This window comes from Hyperolius riggenbachi, chromosome 5 (assembly GCF_040937935.1).
Source record: "Hyperolius riggenbachi isolate aHypRig1 chromosome 5, aHypRig1.pri, whole genome shotgun sequence".
NCBI lineage: Eukaryota > Metazoa > Chordata > Amphibia > Anura > Hyperoliidae > Hyperolius > Hyperolius riggenbachi.
In genome coordinates, this window is record NC_090650.1 from 412,062,996 (window position 1) to 412,082,256 (window position 19,261).

At 43.8% G+C, this 19,261-nt stretch overlaps 1 protein-coding gene across 5 annotated transcripts in view; it reads left to right on the forward strand.

The window, feature by feature from the left end:
• The window catches only part of COL14A1 (collagen type XIV alpha 1 chain), a 430,812-nt gene that overhangs the window by 237,190 nt on the left and 174,361 nt on the right, over nucleotides 1-19,261 (forward strand). For all 5 annotated transcript variants that reach the window (XM_068237960.1, XM_068237964.1, XM_068237961.1 and 2 more), the window contains 4 exons: nucleotides 5,420-5,575; nucleotides 7,740-7,859; nucleotides 9,713-9,877; nucleotides 17,284-17,445. In XM_068237960.1, the coding sequence (XP_068094061.1) occupies nucleotides 5,420-5,575; nucleotides 7,740-7,859; nucleotides 9,713-9,877; nucleotides 17,284-17,445 (603 nt within the window). The remainder of the gene's footprint in view (nucleotides 1-5,419; nucleotides 5,576-7,739; nucleotides 7,860-9,712; nucleotides 9,878-17,283; nucleotides 17,446-19,261) is intronic.

Genomic DNA, 19,261 nt, shown 5'->3' on the forward strand with positions numbered 1-19,261 from the left:
AACTGCTTTGCTAATTACACCTAATTCAATGGCTGGATGGAATCAAACATTGTTCAAAGAGAAGTGAAACAATATTCAAATGCAAACTGAAATTATTATTCTTATTTTCACTTTTTATTTTTTATTTTCGAATTCACCTGATGGATACTTAAACAGCATAATTAAAAAAAAACATAGAGTAAAAAGAGATTAACACTATTCTGTGCAATGTGAACTTTTTTTTATTGGATAGATACTGTATGTCGTAAGTAAAGTGTTAGTGTTTTGAATGGTATCCTATTAAGCAGTGTAAACCTATGTTTGCATCTGTGACTAATGAGCTTTGCATTGCATTCTTCATTTTCTCTTGTCCTTTTAGTCTGCATTTGAACTGCTTTGCTAATTACACCTAATTTAATGGCTGCTTAGACCAAACGTTATTCAAACAGAATCTAAACTGTATTCAAATGCAGTTAATATTCTTTACACACTAGATTTTAATTTTCTGAAGAATTTTTTCCTTAAAGCTGTTCCTCGGACATCTGCTTCAGTCTTCACTTTTTCGAATAAACCTGATAGATATTTTAACAACAGAAATAAAAAGAAAAAAAAAAAGTAGCGTGGTGGAAAACGAGAATAAAGCACTGTTTTGTGCAATAAAACCTTTTACCTTGTGAATAAAGAGAATAACCAGTAATAGCCATACTTGGAACCCGTAATACTGGGGACCTTAGAGAAGTGGCACCCCTTTTAGAGAGCCTTCTAAAGATAGCCTCTGCCCCCTTCTGGGTTACTGTTATACTTATATGGAAGACAGCCTCCGCCCCCTTCTGGGTTACTGTTAAACTTATATGGAAGATAGCCTCCGCCCCCTTCTGGGTTACTGTTGTACTTATATGGATGGAACTTTTGCTTTGTCCATGCCTATGACTGGCAACCTTTTAAAGGGGATCTGAAGTGAAAATAAACTTATGATATCATGATATGTATGTGTAGTACAGCTAAGAAATAGAACATTAGTAGCAAAGAAAATAGTCTCATATTGTTTCCAGGAAGAGTTACGAAACTTAACTTGTTATCTATGCAAAAGAGCTTCTCTGAGCTCTCTGGCTAATTTAGTCAGAGAGCTAAGTGCTGTTTTCTGAAGCACTTATAAATCAAAGAAACAGAGAAAGACAACTTCACATAATATTTTACTGCAGAGAAGTTTAAAGGGTCATTAGCTCTGCTTTGTGTCATAGTTTAAAATGCAGAGTGTAGTTTGTAAACTGCAAATATTAGAGAATGATGTAATGCAGTGGTTCTCAATCTTTTCAGCACATGTAAACCTTTGTGGGTCATCCCTAAGCAAATGTACCCCCTACCGAATAAGGCGGCAAAAAAGTGGGTGTGGCCATGACATAATGTGGGTGGAGTCAAATACTAGCATATTTGACTTCCCCTCTCCTTCCAGTGGCCTACTCCTCTATTCCTGGCTACAGGAAAATGCTCAACCATGCCCTGGCCCGTCGCCAGGAGCATACTGCGCAAGTGCAGTAGAGATTTTCTCGTACTGCGCCTGCACAGGACGCTCCCGGCTACGAGAGCGTGAACGAGGTTGCATGCGGCCAGGGCTGTGCAGGCGCAGTGGCCATCGACTTGTAAGTGGTGGTGGGGGACCAGAGGATCTTTAAGGGGGACCAGAGGATCTTTAAGGACCGGCGCAGGACAGGAAGGCTGCAGGGGGCTGGGAGAAACCCCAGGTAAGTGAATCTCTATTTTTTCGTATATTCAGTTCCGCTTTAACCAGTATCAGCACTGAAGTGTGTAAAAGTTAAAGGGAGACTCCAGCCCTCAACTGTGTTCACCGGAGTGGTAAGCTAATGGCCTCAATTCACTAAGATCATGCTGGAGATAAGGCAAGAGAAAACTTACCACCACACAGCGAGAGAGTTATCTTATCTCTTTATTCCTTACGTTACCTCCTCTGTAGTTATTTTCACACGCAGTTAATTAACAGCCTGTCTTTAACTTTAAAATTCTGGAGTTATTTTAAGGATTGGATAGTTTACTTAAAGACAGAAGAGTTAACTTTAGGTTTGCCTGAGATAAAATGTTTCCTGAATACGACATGCCTCATCACCATGGTGATAACTCTAGAAACGTTATTAAAGACAGGAGATCAGCTTAGTGAATTGAGGCCAATATCTTGTTTATTAAGTACCGTATATACTCGCATACAAGCCGAATTTTTGACCCCCAAAATGGGGGTCAAAAGTTGGGGGGTCGGCTTGTATGCGAGTCTTCCCTGGTGGTCTAGTGGTGGGTGGGTGGGTGGTGGGTGGTCCGCGCCCCGCTCCCCCCTCCCCGCTCCCCCCCGGCCGCCGCTGCTAATACCTGTTTAGGCAGCGGCCGCTTCCTAATCCGCGTTCCTCTTCTTAAGTGTCTTCTCAGAGTATCACAGCAGCGCGCCCGGCGCTGCTGCTGTGACGATGCAGGGGGCAGGAAAGAGCGGTTCCCTTGGCAACGGAGATACAGATCGCCGCTATAGGGAGCCGCGCTCTTTCCTGCACTCTACATCGTCACAGCAGCAGTGCCGGGCGCGCTGCTGTGATACTCTGAGAAGAAACTTAAGAAGAGGAACGCGGATTAGGAAGCGGCCGCTTCCTAAACAGGTAATAGCAGCAGCGGGGGGCGGGGGGCGGGGGGGCGGAGCACTACCTACCTATGCTGGGCACTAAACTGGGCACTATACTGGCTAAACTGGGCACTATACTGGCTAAACTGGGCACTATACTAGCTAAACTGGGCACTATACTAGCTAAACTGGGCACTATACTGGCTAAACTGGGCACTATACTGGCTAAACTGGGCACTATACTGGCTAAACTGGGCACTATACTAGCTAAACTGGGCACTATACTGGCTAAACTGGGCACTTTACTAGCTAAACTGGGCACTATACTGGCTAAACTGGGCACTATACTGGCTAAACTGGGCACTATACTAGCTAAACTGGGCACTATACTAGCTAAACTGGGCACTATACTGGCTAAACTGGGCACTATACTGGCTAAACTGGGCACTATACTAGCTAAACTGGGCACTATACTGGCTAAACTTGGCACTATACTAACTAAACTGGGCACTATACTGGCTAAACTTGGCACTATACTAACTAAACTGGGCACTTTACTAGCCATACTGGGGCACTATACTAGCTAAACTGGGCACTATACTAGCTAAACTGAGGCACTACCTACCCATACTGGGCGCTATACTGGCTATACTGGGCACTATACTGGCAATACTGGGCACTTTACTAGCTATACTGGACACTACCTACCTATACTGGGCACTATACTAGCTATACTGGGACACACTGGGGGGCTGCACCAATCCAGCATTTCCTACCCCCGGCTTATATGGGGGTCAATCATTTTTCCCTGTTTTTTCAGGGAAAAGTTGGGGGGTCGGCTTATATGCGGGTCGGCTTATATGCGAGTATATACGGTATTCGTAGAAATGTAGCTTTGCGTTCGACAACTCCAGTGCAAATAATAATGCTGCCATGCAAAAACTTACATGATCTTTCTAATATTTACCTTCGCTCTACAGGTGATAACGCTGGACCTTACTTAATATTTTACTTTTCTTTATTCCATTTTAGGCTGCCTACAAAAGCTGGTTAAAATCAACTAAAAGAAGCAACTACAAAGCAAAATAAATGTGAAATATATAAATAATTCATACCCAGAAAGGCATGGAATTCACCAGAGCCTGCGAAAGTAGAACGTTTATCATTTATGTCACATACATAATATTTGGGGGGGAGTTCGCCGAGGATTAAAATTAAAATTTGTTTCTACAGTTTTGTCACTTGATAGCTGTTGCCTCTTTTTCAGGATTTCATGGGAAAATGCTGTAACAAAAATAGTACATGTATGCTGTAGTTATGTTTACAATTAGTCTATGCTATTTGTTTTGGGACCCTGCAGGACATATGTGATGAGATAAACATGTCAAGGCTAAATTAGGAATTTCCCCATGTTATTATTTCACTTTTTATTTGCTTGAGTACTTTTGGCTTACTGGCTAATTCCAGTCTTTTTCTTTCTGCTATCCTCTTACCAACCATAATGATGATCTGATATTACCAAGGTGGAAAATTCTAATTACTGTATATACTCGCATATAAGCTAACCCGTGTATAAGCCAAGGTACCCATTTTTCCCTCAAACTAGGAAAAGTGATTGACTCACGTATAAGCCCTTAACCCCCCCCCCCCCCCCCATCCATAGCCATATTCACGGTAGCCAGATGTTCATACAGTACAAGTCAGCCTCCCTCACCATAGCCAGATGTGCCCAGGATCATACAGCTGTGTCTCAAGAAGCCACTAGATGGTGGTATATATGAGACACAGCGATTGCCACACAGGAAGAATCCCCGATCGTTGCTCCACTGACTCGTTGCTTGCACGCTCCACTCCACAAGCCTGGGGACACAGGTAGTCTGGAGCAGCACACCATGTTGCAGGGATAGAGGGCACAGGCACAGCATGGTGCAAGCTGGTAAGAGCATGATCACTAGTGCACAATCCTTACGCTGCTCTGCCAGTAACAAAACCTGCTCCACCATCTGTTTTGTGCCACTGACTCGCAAATAAGCCGAGGGGGTAACTTTTCAGCACGTTTTTTATGCTGAAAAAGTAGGCTTATACGCGAGTATATACAGTACTTGATAGCATAAAATCTTAAAGCATCTATATTTTCTCAGCACTTAAAAAGGAACTGTAGTGACAATAACGTATTGAATAAAACTGCGTATTTTTTCAATATTAATTTATAGGTTATTTAGTTTGTGTTTGCTCATTATATAATCTTTCCTCTCCCTGATTTACATTCTGAAATGTATCACAGGTGGTGACCCCTTTGGTCCTGTCAGGTGCATTTCTGCGGAATGCTTGTTTCTGAGAATTCCAAAGCCAGTACAAAATATACCTGGCCTATCAGAACGCTGTGAGAGGAGATATCCGCAAAGTTAATCAGCCTAGGCTAAGCATCACTGGTAGGGTGGGGCTACATACAGCAATGCATATTCTGCATACACATGTTTATCTCATCACGCTGCCTGTTATCAGAATAATTTAAATCATGCTTTCTCAATTTTTGATTACAAAGTAAATAAATAAATGACATGTATAAATGTTATGTTATAACTAAACAACATTGAACAATATTCCCATGTGAAATTCTGGCACTTACCAAAGTAACAAGTTGAATCTTTATTTTTCCTTAACTTTAAATTAATAGTTTGGACCATCTGCACACCGGATAAAACTAAAATTGATTTGTATGAATGTAACTTTTGTTTCCCTGTCACCAATCCCTGGAGCCTGGGTGAGAATGTCTTTTAGCTGTTACTGATGTGATATTCTGTCTTTTTAAAACATTTTTAGATTCCAAGTTTTCATGCAAGACGCAAGCAAATGCCGATATTGTGATCCTGGTGGACGGGTCGTGGAGTATCGGAAGACTCAATTTCAGACTTGTCAGACTCTTCATCGAGAATCTGGTTGGAGCTTTTAATGTTGGAGCAGATAAAACGAGGATAGGTAATGTGTTTGTTTTAGTATAAAGGATACTGCTTAATAGGAACAATGGAGTGAGTGGGAGAGGGAGGGGGTAGTTACTGCAATAAAAAATATGGAGGTTGCAGAACTAGAAATCACTGGGCCCCCCTGTGAAACTTTGGAATGGGCCCCCCTTTACCCTGAATAGGGAATGTCTACAAGTCTTTGTCTACAAAACTTTGTATGATTCCCTATCAGTGGCTGAGAAGATGCAGTCATTAGAACAATTGTGCAGAGATCAGAAAGTTTTCTCTCTCCATGCCCTTAGTTGTCAGTCACTCCCTACAGGGCCCCCTGCGGCTTCTTGGCTCCCCTGCGGCTTCATCCCTTGCAGGGTCTATTGTTACGCCCCTGGGAGGCCAATATAAGCTTTAAACAAAACCTGTAACGAAAAAAACTTCCCTTGGGGGGTACTCACCTCGGGTGGGGGAACCCTCCGGATCCTATTGAGGTTTCCCCTGTCCTCCTCGGTCCTGCGGCGGTGGAGATCAAGCTCCCCGAACAGCAGGGATGTAAATATTCACCTTTCCGGCTTCAGTGCAGGCGCAGTATCGGCTCTCCGCTTTGGAGATAGGCGGAAATACCCGATCGCTGTCGGGCCGCTCTACTGCGCAGGCGCAAGTCGCCTGCACAGTAGAGCGAACCCGTCGGAGATCGGCTATTTTTGCCTATCTCCATGAGGATAGCCATAACAGCGCCCCCACTGGAGCCAGGAAAGGTAAATAAATCAGCGCTTGTCGAGGGACGATTCTGGGAGAAGCAAGAATATACTCCGAATAATTTTGGCAGTACATTTTCCACTACTTTTTGGTACTTTTTCATTTGCAGAGTGCTGAATGAAAAGTTATTTTAAACAAAAGATCCAAAATTTATCTCCTAGGAGAAAACTTAGCAGAAAAAAAAGTGACTTGAATAGAGGCCTAAGGCCCCGTTAAGACCATAGTGCGTTGCTATGCGTATTTGAGGAATCCGTGTAGAGTCCAAAAACGCGTACAACCGCATAGCAATGCTTTCCTATGCGCACGTTCACATCAATGCGTCTGATACGCATACGTTTCCAATCCGCAGACTTGCACGCAGATGTGTGCGTTGAGTTCCGAAACGCACACATACGCATGTCAATGATAATCAATGTACGAGTTGGAAATCCGCATGGTATTGCGTTTTGTCATGCGGATCTCATGCTGCGTTTCCCATAGTTCATTTCTTTTTCCTGTATGACGCACTTCCTTTTCCAACATGGCCACCAGAAAGAAGAGGGGAGGGCGCCGCACGGCAGCAGCAGCTGCTAGAAACAGCGGTGTGGAGGTGTCCAGGAAAGCGCTCTCTACGGAAGAGCTCATAGTCAGGGTCCAGATGTACCCTGAACTATATGACAAGGGCCACAGTCTTTATAAAGACAAACAGCATGCCAGGCTGATCTGGCTCGAAATAGCAGAGCATTTTTATGCAGAGCATTGGTACACATTTTCACTACTGAAACAACAAACAGTACACCTTTCTCCTTGAAATCTCCTTCACAACCCACACCCAGGAAATGACATCACTTGCTCATGTAAAAAAAAAAAATAATAAAGAACTTTATTTATTACTTCCTCCAATTGAAAAGCACAGGCCTACTGTGGAGGAAAAAACGCGTATCAAAAAACGCGTACAAACGCATTAGAAACGCATACAGACGCATGCGTTCTTAACGCATACATTTTCTGTACTTTTACCAAAACGCATGTCAAAAAACGCGTACAACCGCATTATAAACGCATGCGTTTTTTACAATGCGTTTTCTGTAAATTGGCATGCGTTTCTCACACGCAGCCAGTCTGAACGGACCCTAAGTGTTTTCAGTAGAATAGGATAAGCAATATATAATGATTGTGTAGAAAAGAGTAAAGGACATGTGTACCTTCCATCCGTCAATTGGTGGTTTATTCAACTCACGAAGTTCACAGAATTTCATGTATGGATGGCCGATCATCCACCTAGTGTATGGGCTTCTAGTGCAGCCGTGAGAGCGGAGGTGGGTGGTAGGCACTGTAGGGGTGCATGTGAAGGGGAAATGCTATAAACGCTGTTCTAGCACATGTCTATGAGTCCCTTGCATGCTTCCCTTACAACTCACCTTGTGATATTTCTGTTTCTGATGCAGGTTTGGCACAGTACAGCGGTGACCCCAGGATAGAGTGGCATCTCAATGCTCATGACACCAAGGAATCTGTGCTGGATGCCGTCAGAAATCTACCCTATAAGGGAGGAAACACACTCACAGGTATGGCCTCTTCAATGCAGGTGCCCCTATGGCAGGGATCAACATCACCCTCAGGGTAGGATTTTTCATGAGGCATTGTAGGCTCGTGCCTACAGGCGCCTTATGATGGAAAGGTTGCTAATTCCCCTCCCCATGTGACTCCCTCTCTCTTTTCCTATGCAGTGTCCACTGACGTGTTCTCCCTTCAGCCAGGGTCATCTCTAGTCACCTAATACTTGGGGTCACCTCTAACTACTTAATACTGAGTGTACCTCTGGATCCCTAATACTAACTTGTGGCTTCCTATGCGGGAAGGGAAATTAGTGGAGAGTTGTCAACCCGGCCATCCAGCACGCTTGCGGTGTGGTTAGATAGAGGTATAGAAAAAAGAGAAGATTTGTGCATGATTAATATTATATATACAGGGTGTTTAATATACATGAATTTAAAATAAAAAGAGATAGAGTTGCTGAGATGTGTACAACCCCCCCCTCCCCACTTGGCATGCCAGTATCTGGAATGAATGTGTCATTGCATTGAATTTAGGTTATATGTGCAATTTTGCTTCCTGCTTTGTGCAGACCTGTGAGATAATCAGAGAGATGAGAATTCTGGGCATCTTTTACTCCAAACCGTGTGCTGTCACCATTTTTACTAAAAAGGGTACAGCCGATGCAGGTTGACGTTAGGAGATAATATTAAAAAGGAACAAAGGTGTGAATATATGAGGGCCAAAGACCCTTTTAATGTAAAGCTCTGTGTTAGTGATGCCAGGATAGGCGGGTGTCAGCGGCAATAACCTACCCACACACCTGTAATCTGCCAGAAATCTAGTGTCCCAACATGCCCGATTGACTCAGTTTTTAAATTTATTTTGAAAAATTTCCATTGATCAGGGGCAGAGCAGGATCAATGGCCACAGTGTTACATTGTTTCCAACAGTGCATCATTGCAATATCAATACATCCCCTGTTGAATTCTGTTGAATATTGATGTGCTGTGTGTGCAAAAACGCCTGTAAAAATACTTTATTTGACTTAACCAGTGATAAGGATCGTTCGATTTGCGGCCGATTTCGATCAGTTCCGATCGATTTGATCGATCTGACAGGGTGGAAAATCTAGGTCGATCTGGCCCATATCGTTGGCCCATAGAGTTGCATTGGATCTAATGGTCCAATAATGCATTTAGATCGATTTCCAATAGATTTCATTCTGAAATCTGTTGGAAATCTGTTCCTAGTGTGTGGCACACATCAGATAGATTCCTGTCAGATTCCGACTTGACAGGCATCTGACAGAAATCTATCTGATGGTCGAATCTGCTGCAAATCTATAAGTGTATGGCCACCTATAGGCAAACTTGGCTCGCCAGCTGTTAAGGAACTACAAGTCCCACAATGCATTGCAGGAGTCTGACAGCCACAGTCGTGATTCATAAAGGCAAATGCATTGTGGGACTTGTACTTCCTTAACGGCTGGAGAACCAAGTTTGCCTATCCCTGACTAAACTATAATAAACATACTGTACATAGGGGCAATCAGAAAAAAAATTGTATTCAATTTTTCTAGTTCGGCCCCCTAGCTATGTCAAGACGGGTGGTATGGCCCTTGGTTGAAAAAGTTTGGACACCCCTGATATAGGAGGATGTCCTGTAAAAGTACCCTTTACCTTTAAATCTACAGACTCCCTTTACTTTATAAGGATAATGGTTTTGCAAACTGAACTTGTGAAGACAATGTGGGTGTGTGGATCTTGTCTTCACTGTACCATGTTTTCTTTTCAATGAACCATTGATCATTAGATTGACTTTGATCTGCACTTATCTTCCCTGTTCATTGTCGGTTGTCTTGCTTATGTGATATTTCCTGCAGGACTTGCCTTGACATACATCTTGGAAAACAGTTTTAAACCAGAAGCCGGAGCCAGATCAGAACTCCCGAAGATCGGTATCTTGATTACGGACGGAAAATCTCAAGATGATGTCATCCCACCTGCTAAATTGCTGAGAGACTCAGGGATAGAACTTTTTGCTATTGGTAAGATCTTTTGTTAGCTCTGTATCAAGTCTTACAGTTTTTTCTATTCTATGACAAACATTTTGAATAACAAACTGGTTTCCTCAGCTTTGATTTTTTTTTTCAAAAAACCTAAATGGAAAAATCTAAACTGGCCCATACAAAGCGATAGCGGCCTTGGACCTGTCCATTAGGAGTCTGCTGTCTTTTTCGACAAAATGCAGGGCAGTGGATATAATGTGTTTTGACCATTGTTTCAGGTTTGATAGAGGGGATAAAACGAAAAAATCGAGCCCACTATAGTGTAGTAGTATGTAATGATATATTGTGACAAATGAGATCCAATAAAGGGTTACTACTAAGGCAACCACTGTACAGTCAAGTGGGGAGAATAAACTCAATTCCACTCGGGTTAAGAAACCACTCTGTATTTATAAGAATAAGTGGTAAACCCCCTCCACCAAGGGTGGACAAAAATGCTGAACTTTTTGAAACAGAAACGCCAAGAAGAATAAAATACATTAAAATCAGTTTGAAAATGGGAGGTAGTGGTGGACTTAACAGCCATGATGAGACAGTGACACTAATATTACCTGAGGAAGCAGGTTTCACCTGCAAAATGCCTCAAACAGGTGGAATGTACTCCAATAAAGCTTATTGTTTTCTTGAATTTGACGACTTGTGTCATTGATTGGGTGGTAAGTTCACCACCACCTCACATTTTGAAACTGGTGTTAGTGTATTTTATTCTTCATGGTGCCTCTGTATCACAAAGTTCTGCAGGTTTGATAGAGGGTCACTTGAAAACTGCGCTCACTAAAATCTACTCTGCGAAGATACAAATACTTTCCTTCCCAAAAATCACATTGGTGTTTGCCTACTATTGAAGGCCAGGTGTCACTTCAAGTACTGGATGAAAGGTATAATATTCGAGTAGACTTTGTAGCCATGGTCCTATGTGCCACCTGTATAATGGTTGGGTGGAAAGGGACAGGGTCTAAGCCAGTCTAGTTTGTTCTCAGTAATATGAAAAGAAGGTGGTTAAACATCAGAATTTACTGGCGCCTCCAGGCCAGTTTGTGGCACCACTCAATTTTCCTAATACTTTCCTGCCAAGAGAACCTTGTAAATGAAACCCATAGAGTCAAAGTTAAAGAAAAAAAAACCTGGCTACACGGAATACTGTAAATCTGGTAAGCCAAGTTCATATGAGAATTGGATAAGATTATTTGGGGTTTTTTTTTACTCTCTTCTAGAAATCCTAGGGGTTTTGCTTCTTCATAACATAGAGGGGAATTATGGTCAGAATATCCCTCTGCTCAAGAAGATAAGCCACACCTGAAACATTTATTTGCAGGATGGCTACTAAAAAGTTAGAAGATGTCTGCCTTTACTGGGAAGTTCATTAGTCACATGATGCATTGCCACACAGCTAACCCAATTGTCTCTAGAGCACTAATTGCAGTTGAGGATTCAGTGTGACTTTAAGCAGACATTTATTTATTTATTTGTTGTATTTATAAAGCGCCAACATATTACGCAGCGCTGGACAATAAATAGGGATACATACAATATTTAGGGGTGACATACAGCAAAATGACAATACCTGAATACAAGAAAGATCAGATCATGCAGCACAGTATGAGTACAAGGTAATGCTTAGTCAGTCACTGGATGGAGCATGGAGATTAGGCAAGTTAGGTTCACTCAGATGCCTAGCATGGGTTCACAGTAATGGAGGTGCATGATCAGGTTAGACACAAAAGGAGGAGGACCCTGCCCAAAGGCTTACAATCTAAAGGGAGAGGTAGGGACACGAGAGGTAGGAGACCAGAGTTCAGCTGTGGGTTTAGAGCACTTGTGAGGGGTAGTAAGCCAGAGTGAAAAGGTGAGTTTTGAGGGCTTTCTTGAAGATGTTGAAGGAGGGGGCTGCCCTAATGGGTGGAGGTAGGGAGTTCCATAGTGTTGGAGCAGCTCTTGAGAAGTCCTGGAGGGGTGCCACTGTCACATGAGCCCTGGTGGTCAGACCGCAAATGGTCTTCCAAACGGTGCCAGCGCACGGATCGTGCGAACTCTGGTCGCAATCAATGCGCAGGAACCGTTGGGACAAACCGCAGACAAACCAGAAGGGAGCCTGTGAGATATGGGTAATTACAACCTACACACGATTCCAGGGTATCTGCCACCACCACTGGTATGGGCCAGTGGACCCGATTTACTGACTGACTGGTCCTTAGAATAAAAACGGTTAAAACACGCTGTATTCTGTCTAGCCAACAACAAACAAAAGTAACGTCTCTTTAGAGGTTTGGTTCAGTTGTGTGCGTGCTGAATAGTAGGGTAGCTAGAACAACAACTGACGATAGCGTCGGTTTATTGAAAGCAATATAAATAATTAATATATACAGACAATTATTAAAATCAACAATTATTAAAACAGTAATAGCCAGTATGAAAAATAAAAGAAGGGAGAAAAAATACTTAGTTCCTGGAAAGATGTCCTTTTTGTGGGAAGAATCATAAAGTTCTTGGTTTCAATCAAAGTTCAGAGTTCAGACCAGGTGGATGCCAGCATATCCTCAAGCTAGCACAGATGAGTTCAAGAAGTTTCAGGGTGGAGGACACTGAGTTTGTCTCCTCTGCCATTCTTATGCCCCTGACCCAGTAGGAGGGAGTGAGGGCGGGGCCACACACCCCCTTTAGAACATGAGATGAGTCCTCCCCTTGTCCTGGGGACCCGAAATCATGTCTTAACCACATATGGGCTCTATCTCACAGAACCGTACAGGTCAGGGCTGATTTACTAATATTTTCAGGTCTGCCTCGATTTACCCAGCAGCCTGATACCAAACATGAGGGGTGGGACCCCTGGGGTATCATCAGGGCACTTTCGAACTGCCTAACTGACAGTCTTTACCTCAGAATGTTCTGAAATGTTCTCAGAACCAGCGCCAGACAGGGCCCTACATGCTCTGTTAGTTTGGAGGGTCTGCCAGCCTGGCAACGCAGAAAATATGACACATATAGCACTGTATATATGTATGTAGACATGAGAGTTTTCCTTGCTGTAGAGGTCTGCAGCCAAACGATTGTTTCTGATTTTAGCAATAATCGATCGGAAACAATATGTCATGGCTATTAATGGGCAAATTCTCCACAGCCAATTCCATCTGATTAATGGAATCAATCCGTTTTGGTTAGCGAGTAATTCAGCTGTTAATGGTCAAGACTGATCGTTTCAGATCAATTACCGCAGCGATATTGGAAACGATTAATCGGCCATGGGGTTAAGCTGTTAATGGGACCCTTAAAGAGAACCCGAGGTGTGTTTAACCCTCCTGGCGGTTTGCAAAAAAATCGCCAGGGGGCAGCAAATCTTTTTTTTTAAATTTTTTTTTTTTTTTTCATGTAGCGAGACAAAGTCTCGCTACATGATAGCCGCTGCTCAGCGGCATCCCCCCAGCCCCTCCGATCGCCGCCGGCGATCGGAGATCCGGAGATCCCGTTCAAAGAACGGGATCTCCCGGAGGGCTTCCCCCGTCGCCATGGCGACGGGGCGGGATGACGTCACCGACGTCATCGACGTCGTGACGTCAAAGGGGATTCCGATCCACCCCATAGAGCTGCCTGGCACTGATTGGCCAGGCAGCGCACGGGGTCTGGGGGGGGGGGCGGCTGCGGCGCGACGGATAGCGGCGGATCGGCGGGTAGCGGCGGCGATCGGGCACTGCACGCAGCTAGCAAAGTGCTAGCTGCGTGCAGCAAAAAAAAAATTATGCAAATCGGCCCAGCGGGGCCTGAGCGGTGCCTTCCGGCGGCTTACCCCGAGCTCAGCTCGGGCTTACCGCCAGGAAGGTTAAAGAATGTTATCTGCATACAGAGGCTGGATCTGCCTATACAGCCCAGTCTCTGTTGCTATCCCAAACCCCCCTAAGGTCCCCCTGCACTCTGCAATCCCTCATAAATCACAGCCGTGCTGTGAGGCTGTGTTTACATCTGTAGTGTCAGTCTCAGCTGCTCCCCCGCCTCCTGCAAAGCTCCGGTCCCTGCCCCCGTCCCTTCCCTCCAATCAGCAGGGAGGGAAGGGATGCAGGCGGGGACTGGAGTTCTGCAGGAGGCGGGGAGAGCAGCAGACTGACACTATAGAGATAAACACAGCCAGCTCTGACAAGCTGTTTGTCAGCAGCGTGGCTGTGATTTATGAGGGATTGCAGAGTGCAGGGGGACCTTAGGGGAGTTTGGGATATCAACAGAGGCTGTGCTGTATAGGCAGATCCAGCCTCTGTATGCAGATAATATTCTTCAAACCCACCTCGGGTTCTCTTTAAGGGCTTTCTGAATGAGCTTGATATAATACCATTGTAATGGCAGCTCCCATTCCTGCTGCACTCTATGCTGGGGGACTTGTGATTTTACACAAATGACATTGCTTTGGTATAAAAGCAAGAAGAATAACTATATAGGAAATAAAGAGAATGGAAACAAGCCTTTATTGTATTTTAAGACAGACTGTAATTGTCCTTTATATTCCATAACAGCAGACTTAGAAGTAAACTTAAAGAAGGTAATACTGAATTTTACAGTGTCTATAAAACAGGACTTTTTTGGTTCCTTTTGCCCACATGAACATCATTGGATCCTGGCTAGTTCATCAGACCTAGGTAGCGTCTTTCAAGACATATAGCAAATCTCAACAGCAATAAGCTGTAATGTTTAGGACAGAAAGCAATAAAGTACAACAAAGGCTTAATCTTCCCAGAGTGCAGCAGTTCATCGTCAGGAGCTGGCCTGTGTTCTTAGGAGGCTTTGAAGAGGCATGCAACAAATTTGCTGCCCGGGGCAACTTTTTTTTTTTTTATGCTCGTTACTTTTCAGACACTAAAAAGTAATTCAGTTTTCCATTGAGCATGCTGGCTATAGAAATGAAGTTCCCATAAAAGAACAATGAGTGGAGAGCTCACAGTACATCTCCAGCTAGCAGAAAATAGGTTCCTCACCGTAGAGGAATTCAGGTAATAAGTAGTACGGAAATAAGCTTTACTATATGTTGTATTTTTGTGCAGTTCCTTTTATTTACAAGCAGGAACTGGTATTGAATACAGAGAGGATCTAGGTAGCGTCTCTGGGGGGAAAGAAATAGCATATTTTATTTATTGGTGGAGCACTGACAAATTCTTAGAGGACAATTCTCTCTGACAAAAAATCCCTCTATAATAACCACAAAGAGGGTAAGAGACCTCCAGGAGTGTATAAACTGAGCTAAAAACAAATAGAAGAGATAAAGGGGGAGTTGACTTACCTCTATAGTGACAGATTCATAGGTATAAATATAATACATTTTCAATAAGCACAGGCAACGCGTTTCATATATATATAAATCTGTCATTATTGAGGTCCCCTTTTTCTTTTAGCATATATACTCGCATATAAGCCTAATTTTTCAGCTCACAAAATGTGCTTAAAATTTACCCCTTTAGCTTATATGCTAGTCAGAGCAGAACGAATGGTGGAGTGGGCTTTGTTACTGGCAGAGAAGCGTAAGGATTGTGCACTAGTGATCCTGCTCTTGCCATCTGGCTCCCTGCTGTGTATGTGCCCCGCATCCCCTGCAACATGGTGTGCAGAGTGCGCTGTTTAAGACTACCTGTGTCCTCTGGCTTGTGGAGCGAAGCATGCAAGCAATGTGTCAGCAGTGCAATCATCAGGGATTCTTCCTGTATGGCAATCACTGTTTCTCATATCTATGACACCTCCTAGCTGTGTCGTGAGACACAGCTGTATCATCCTTGGGGCACATCTAGCTATGGGGAGAGGGGATGACTTGTACTGGGGGCACATCTGGCTACTGTGGAGGGGGCTTATACGTGAGTCAATCACTTTTTTCTGGTTTCTGAGGGAAAAGTGGGTATATACGGTATTTGTTTTTAACTCATGAGTGCCTCTTACCCACTTTGTGCTTGTTGCCGTTCTTTGTGAGGGCTAAGTCTGGTCACCACGTGGCTTATGCCACATGTAAGGACCTTACTGCTGTTTTTTGAGAGTGCGACCATCACCACCCTCTCTGGGTACTATAGTGGAGTCAGGTTTGTGCATCTCCCTCCATCTGCTTCCAGTGGCTGGTTGATCCCTATGTAACCTCTCTTTTTGAGTATTCATTTTGCCTAATTTTCATTTCTATATACATACTTTGTGACATGCTGCACCATTTGAGCTCCCATCCTCTCTGTGTTTTCTTCTTAGGGTGCATTGTTCACCCTTCCACACCGGGGGTGTAACGATAGCCCCTGCAAGGGATGCAGCCGCAAGGGGGCCCTTAGGGGGAGAAGCCTGAGGGGGGCCCTGGCTCTGGGGCCTTCCAAGGCCATTTATAGGGGCAGGAGGGGTGCAGCACAGGAAGGGGAGCAGCAATCACAAAAAGCAGTGGGGAAGGGGGCCCAACTCCCCCCCCCCCCCCTTACCTTGGGCTACCATCAGTACTACCCACAGCAATGACAGCTGGGGGGCCGTCCAATGTTTTTCAGGGGGGCCCAGTGATTTTTAGTTACGCCCCTGTTCCACACAGTTCTCCACACAGTGGTTTGATAACCAAGAACCGGTATTATAGCTAACGTTCATGCAGAGACAATGGGGCTGAGTTTTTGTTTTTTTTTGGTCTTCCACCTTCCTGAGATTGATTTATTATCATATTCAAAAGGTGGCAACACATGAGACATTAAAATGATCCAATTGTACAGCAAATAAAAACGATCTGTTGCACAGAAAAATCTAAAAAAAAAATTTCTTACTCGTTCGAGAAATCTGATCAAATTTCTCATTTTCTTCTATATGTTAGCAAGTCGATTGGAAATGGTGAATTTTTCTGATCAATTTTTATAAAAATTGAATGGTGTAAGATATTGTAGATTGTCAATGTATTACTGTATAGACCCATGCAACTTTTTGTTTGAATTTTCAAATTGAACATATGTATGTGGTACATTGGTCAGATTTTCAAGTGTTACAATCAATCAGAAAAATTGATTGTAATGAAAAGAAATATAAAAAGTTGTATGGTATGTGGCCATCTAAAAAGGGAATGTAATTAATTGTACATATATGAATTACAGATTGTAAAAACAAACATGGTGCATATATTTGTAATGCTTTCAAACGTGTCCTACTTAAGGAATTTTTTGTTTTTATTTTGTGCTATGTTGAAATAAAATATTCATTTTTAATAAACAGATGACGTATGGCTATATCCTCAACCTATGCTCATATGAGATATACACTTAAAAGTTTCAGAGGCTACAAATATTTATACAATTATATAAAATTTGGGATATGGAGAAATAACACAATTTTTAATTTTTACTGGTATTACTGCTCCTAACCTTCCCCCTATTGGTCTCATTCATACTTCAAATCTAAAACCATTTATTTTTAAGGTGTGAAAAATGCTGACCTCAATGAACTGAAGGCGATTGCCTCTGAGCCGCACACCGACCACGTTTACAATGTGGCTGACTTCAACGTCATGGACTCCATTGTTGGATCTCTGACCAGAACTGTGTGCGAGAGGGTGGAGGACATCGACATCAATATCAAAGGTATTCCAGACTCAAAATTATCTTTCACTTTCTTGTGTTATCTAGTAAAGGGAAACATGTACTCTGTGTATTTTTACATGACCCCTTTTACCACTGTTTGCACCCTATGGGCTGGTCAAGTCATAAAAGCAAAATGGGACACCTGTGAACCATGTACTGTTCAGAAGACTGTATGATCACGTGATCACTGCAGCTCCTTAGTTCCCCAGTGGTGTGGTGGCCATCCTTGGCAGATTTGGAAAGCTGTACAGCGGGAGACATGGCAGCGCTTTCATACAGAGACTGTACCCAAATAATTGATCTGTATGGATGTGCAGAGCTCCAGAAACTGGACAACATTACACAACTAGCACTCAAACTGGTATAACAAAGGAGGGTGTTAGCTTCAGTAAATAATTTGTACACAGATTATTCCCTATTGGACTTCCCCATGGCGATGACGGACCCTGTCATCGCTGTAAGGGGTGCACAAATTATTTACTGAAGCTAACACCCTCCTTTGTAATACCAGTTTGAGTGCTAGTTGTGTAATGTTGCCCAGTTTCTGGAGCTCTGCACATCTATGCAGATAAATCATTCGGGAACAGCTTCTGTATGAAATCGCTGCCATGTCCCCGCTGCACAAATTGAATGTTAGTATACCTATGGCTAGCTGCATTCATTACTTCAATCTGTATTCAAAATCTTTTACATTAGAATTAGTACATAATTGCATCTGTTTTGCATTCAAGGGATGTATTTAGCCCCAGAGGCGCTCTGCATGCCTCTGTTGGTTTTCATTTCAGGTGCAGCCTTGAGCGCTGTCATTTGTCTGCCAGATTTGGAAAGCTGCCCCATTTTAATTATCCTGCCCCCTGCTGGTCACACCACCTGGCTTCAAAGACCATTAGGGGAGAAAGGCTGACAGGCAAGGCAGCATTATCCTCCTCCTATGTTGGTTTGAGTGGGCTGGCGAGTGGCAGCTTGGACTTTCCCACAAACTAACATGGCATGGGTAGACCCAACATTTTAAATTCATGGACCACACTATATCAAAGGTTCTTAACAAGTGGTACACTTAACCCCAGGGGTGCTTCTGATGGGCCCAGGTGGTACTCGGGCGTAATACAGTAAAAAGTTGGGCGGTATGGGGTGTTCATGTTATTATATCCAGTTGATCTGAGGTTGTGCGAGATGTGATGCAGTTGCAAGAATTCCTTCAGGTATCCGGGGGCTAAACGTGTTTCCCCGAAAATAAGACACTGTTTTATATTAATTTCAGCCCCAAATATCATGCTAGGTTTTATTTTCCGGCAGGGCTTACAATTTTGTTCCCCAGTGGCAGCCCCCAGCACAGTAAAGCCATTCCCTCCCTCCCTCCCTGATGTGCTGCAGGTAGTCATTGCCGAGGGGACCTTGTCCAGAACGGCAGCCCCAGCCCAGTAAAGCCCTTCCCTCCCTGATGTGCTACCCTGGACCAGGTCCCCTCGGCTACAGAATGGCAGCACCAGCCCAGTAAAGCCCTTCCTGCTCTCCCTCCTTCCCTCTGCAGAGTTGCGAGTGGAGCATTACATCACAGGATACTCACCGGCTTCCGACGTAGCAGTGATAACTTCTCTCTTCAGCAGCGCCCAGTTCCTCTGTCTGACAACGGCGGCTCATGTCATGTGACGCGGACGTGCGTGCGTCACATGACTAGAGCTGTCGTTGCCAGGGAGAGGAAGCTGGACGCTGCTGAGGAAAGACGTTAACGCAGGCACGTCGGAAGCCAGTGAGTTTCTTCTGCTGTAATACAGTAATACAGTAATGCTCCGCTTGCGACTCTGCAGAGGGAGGG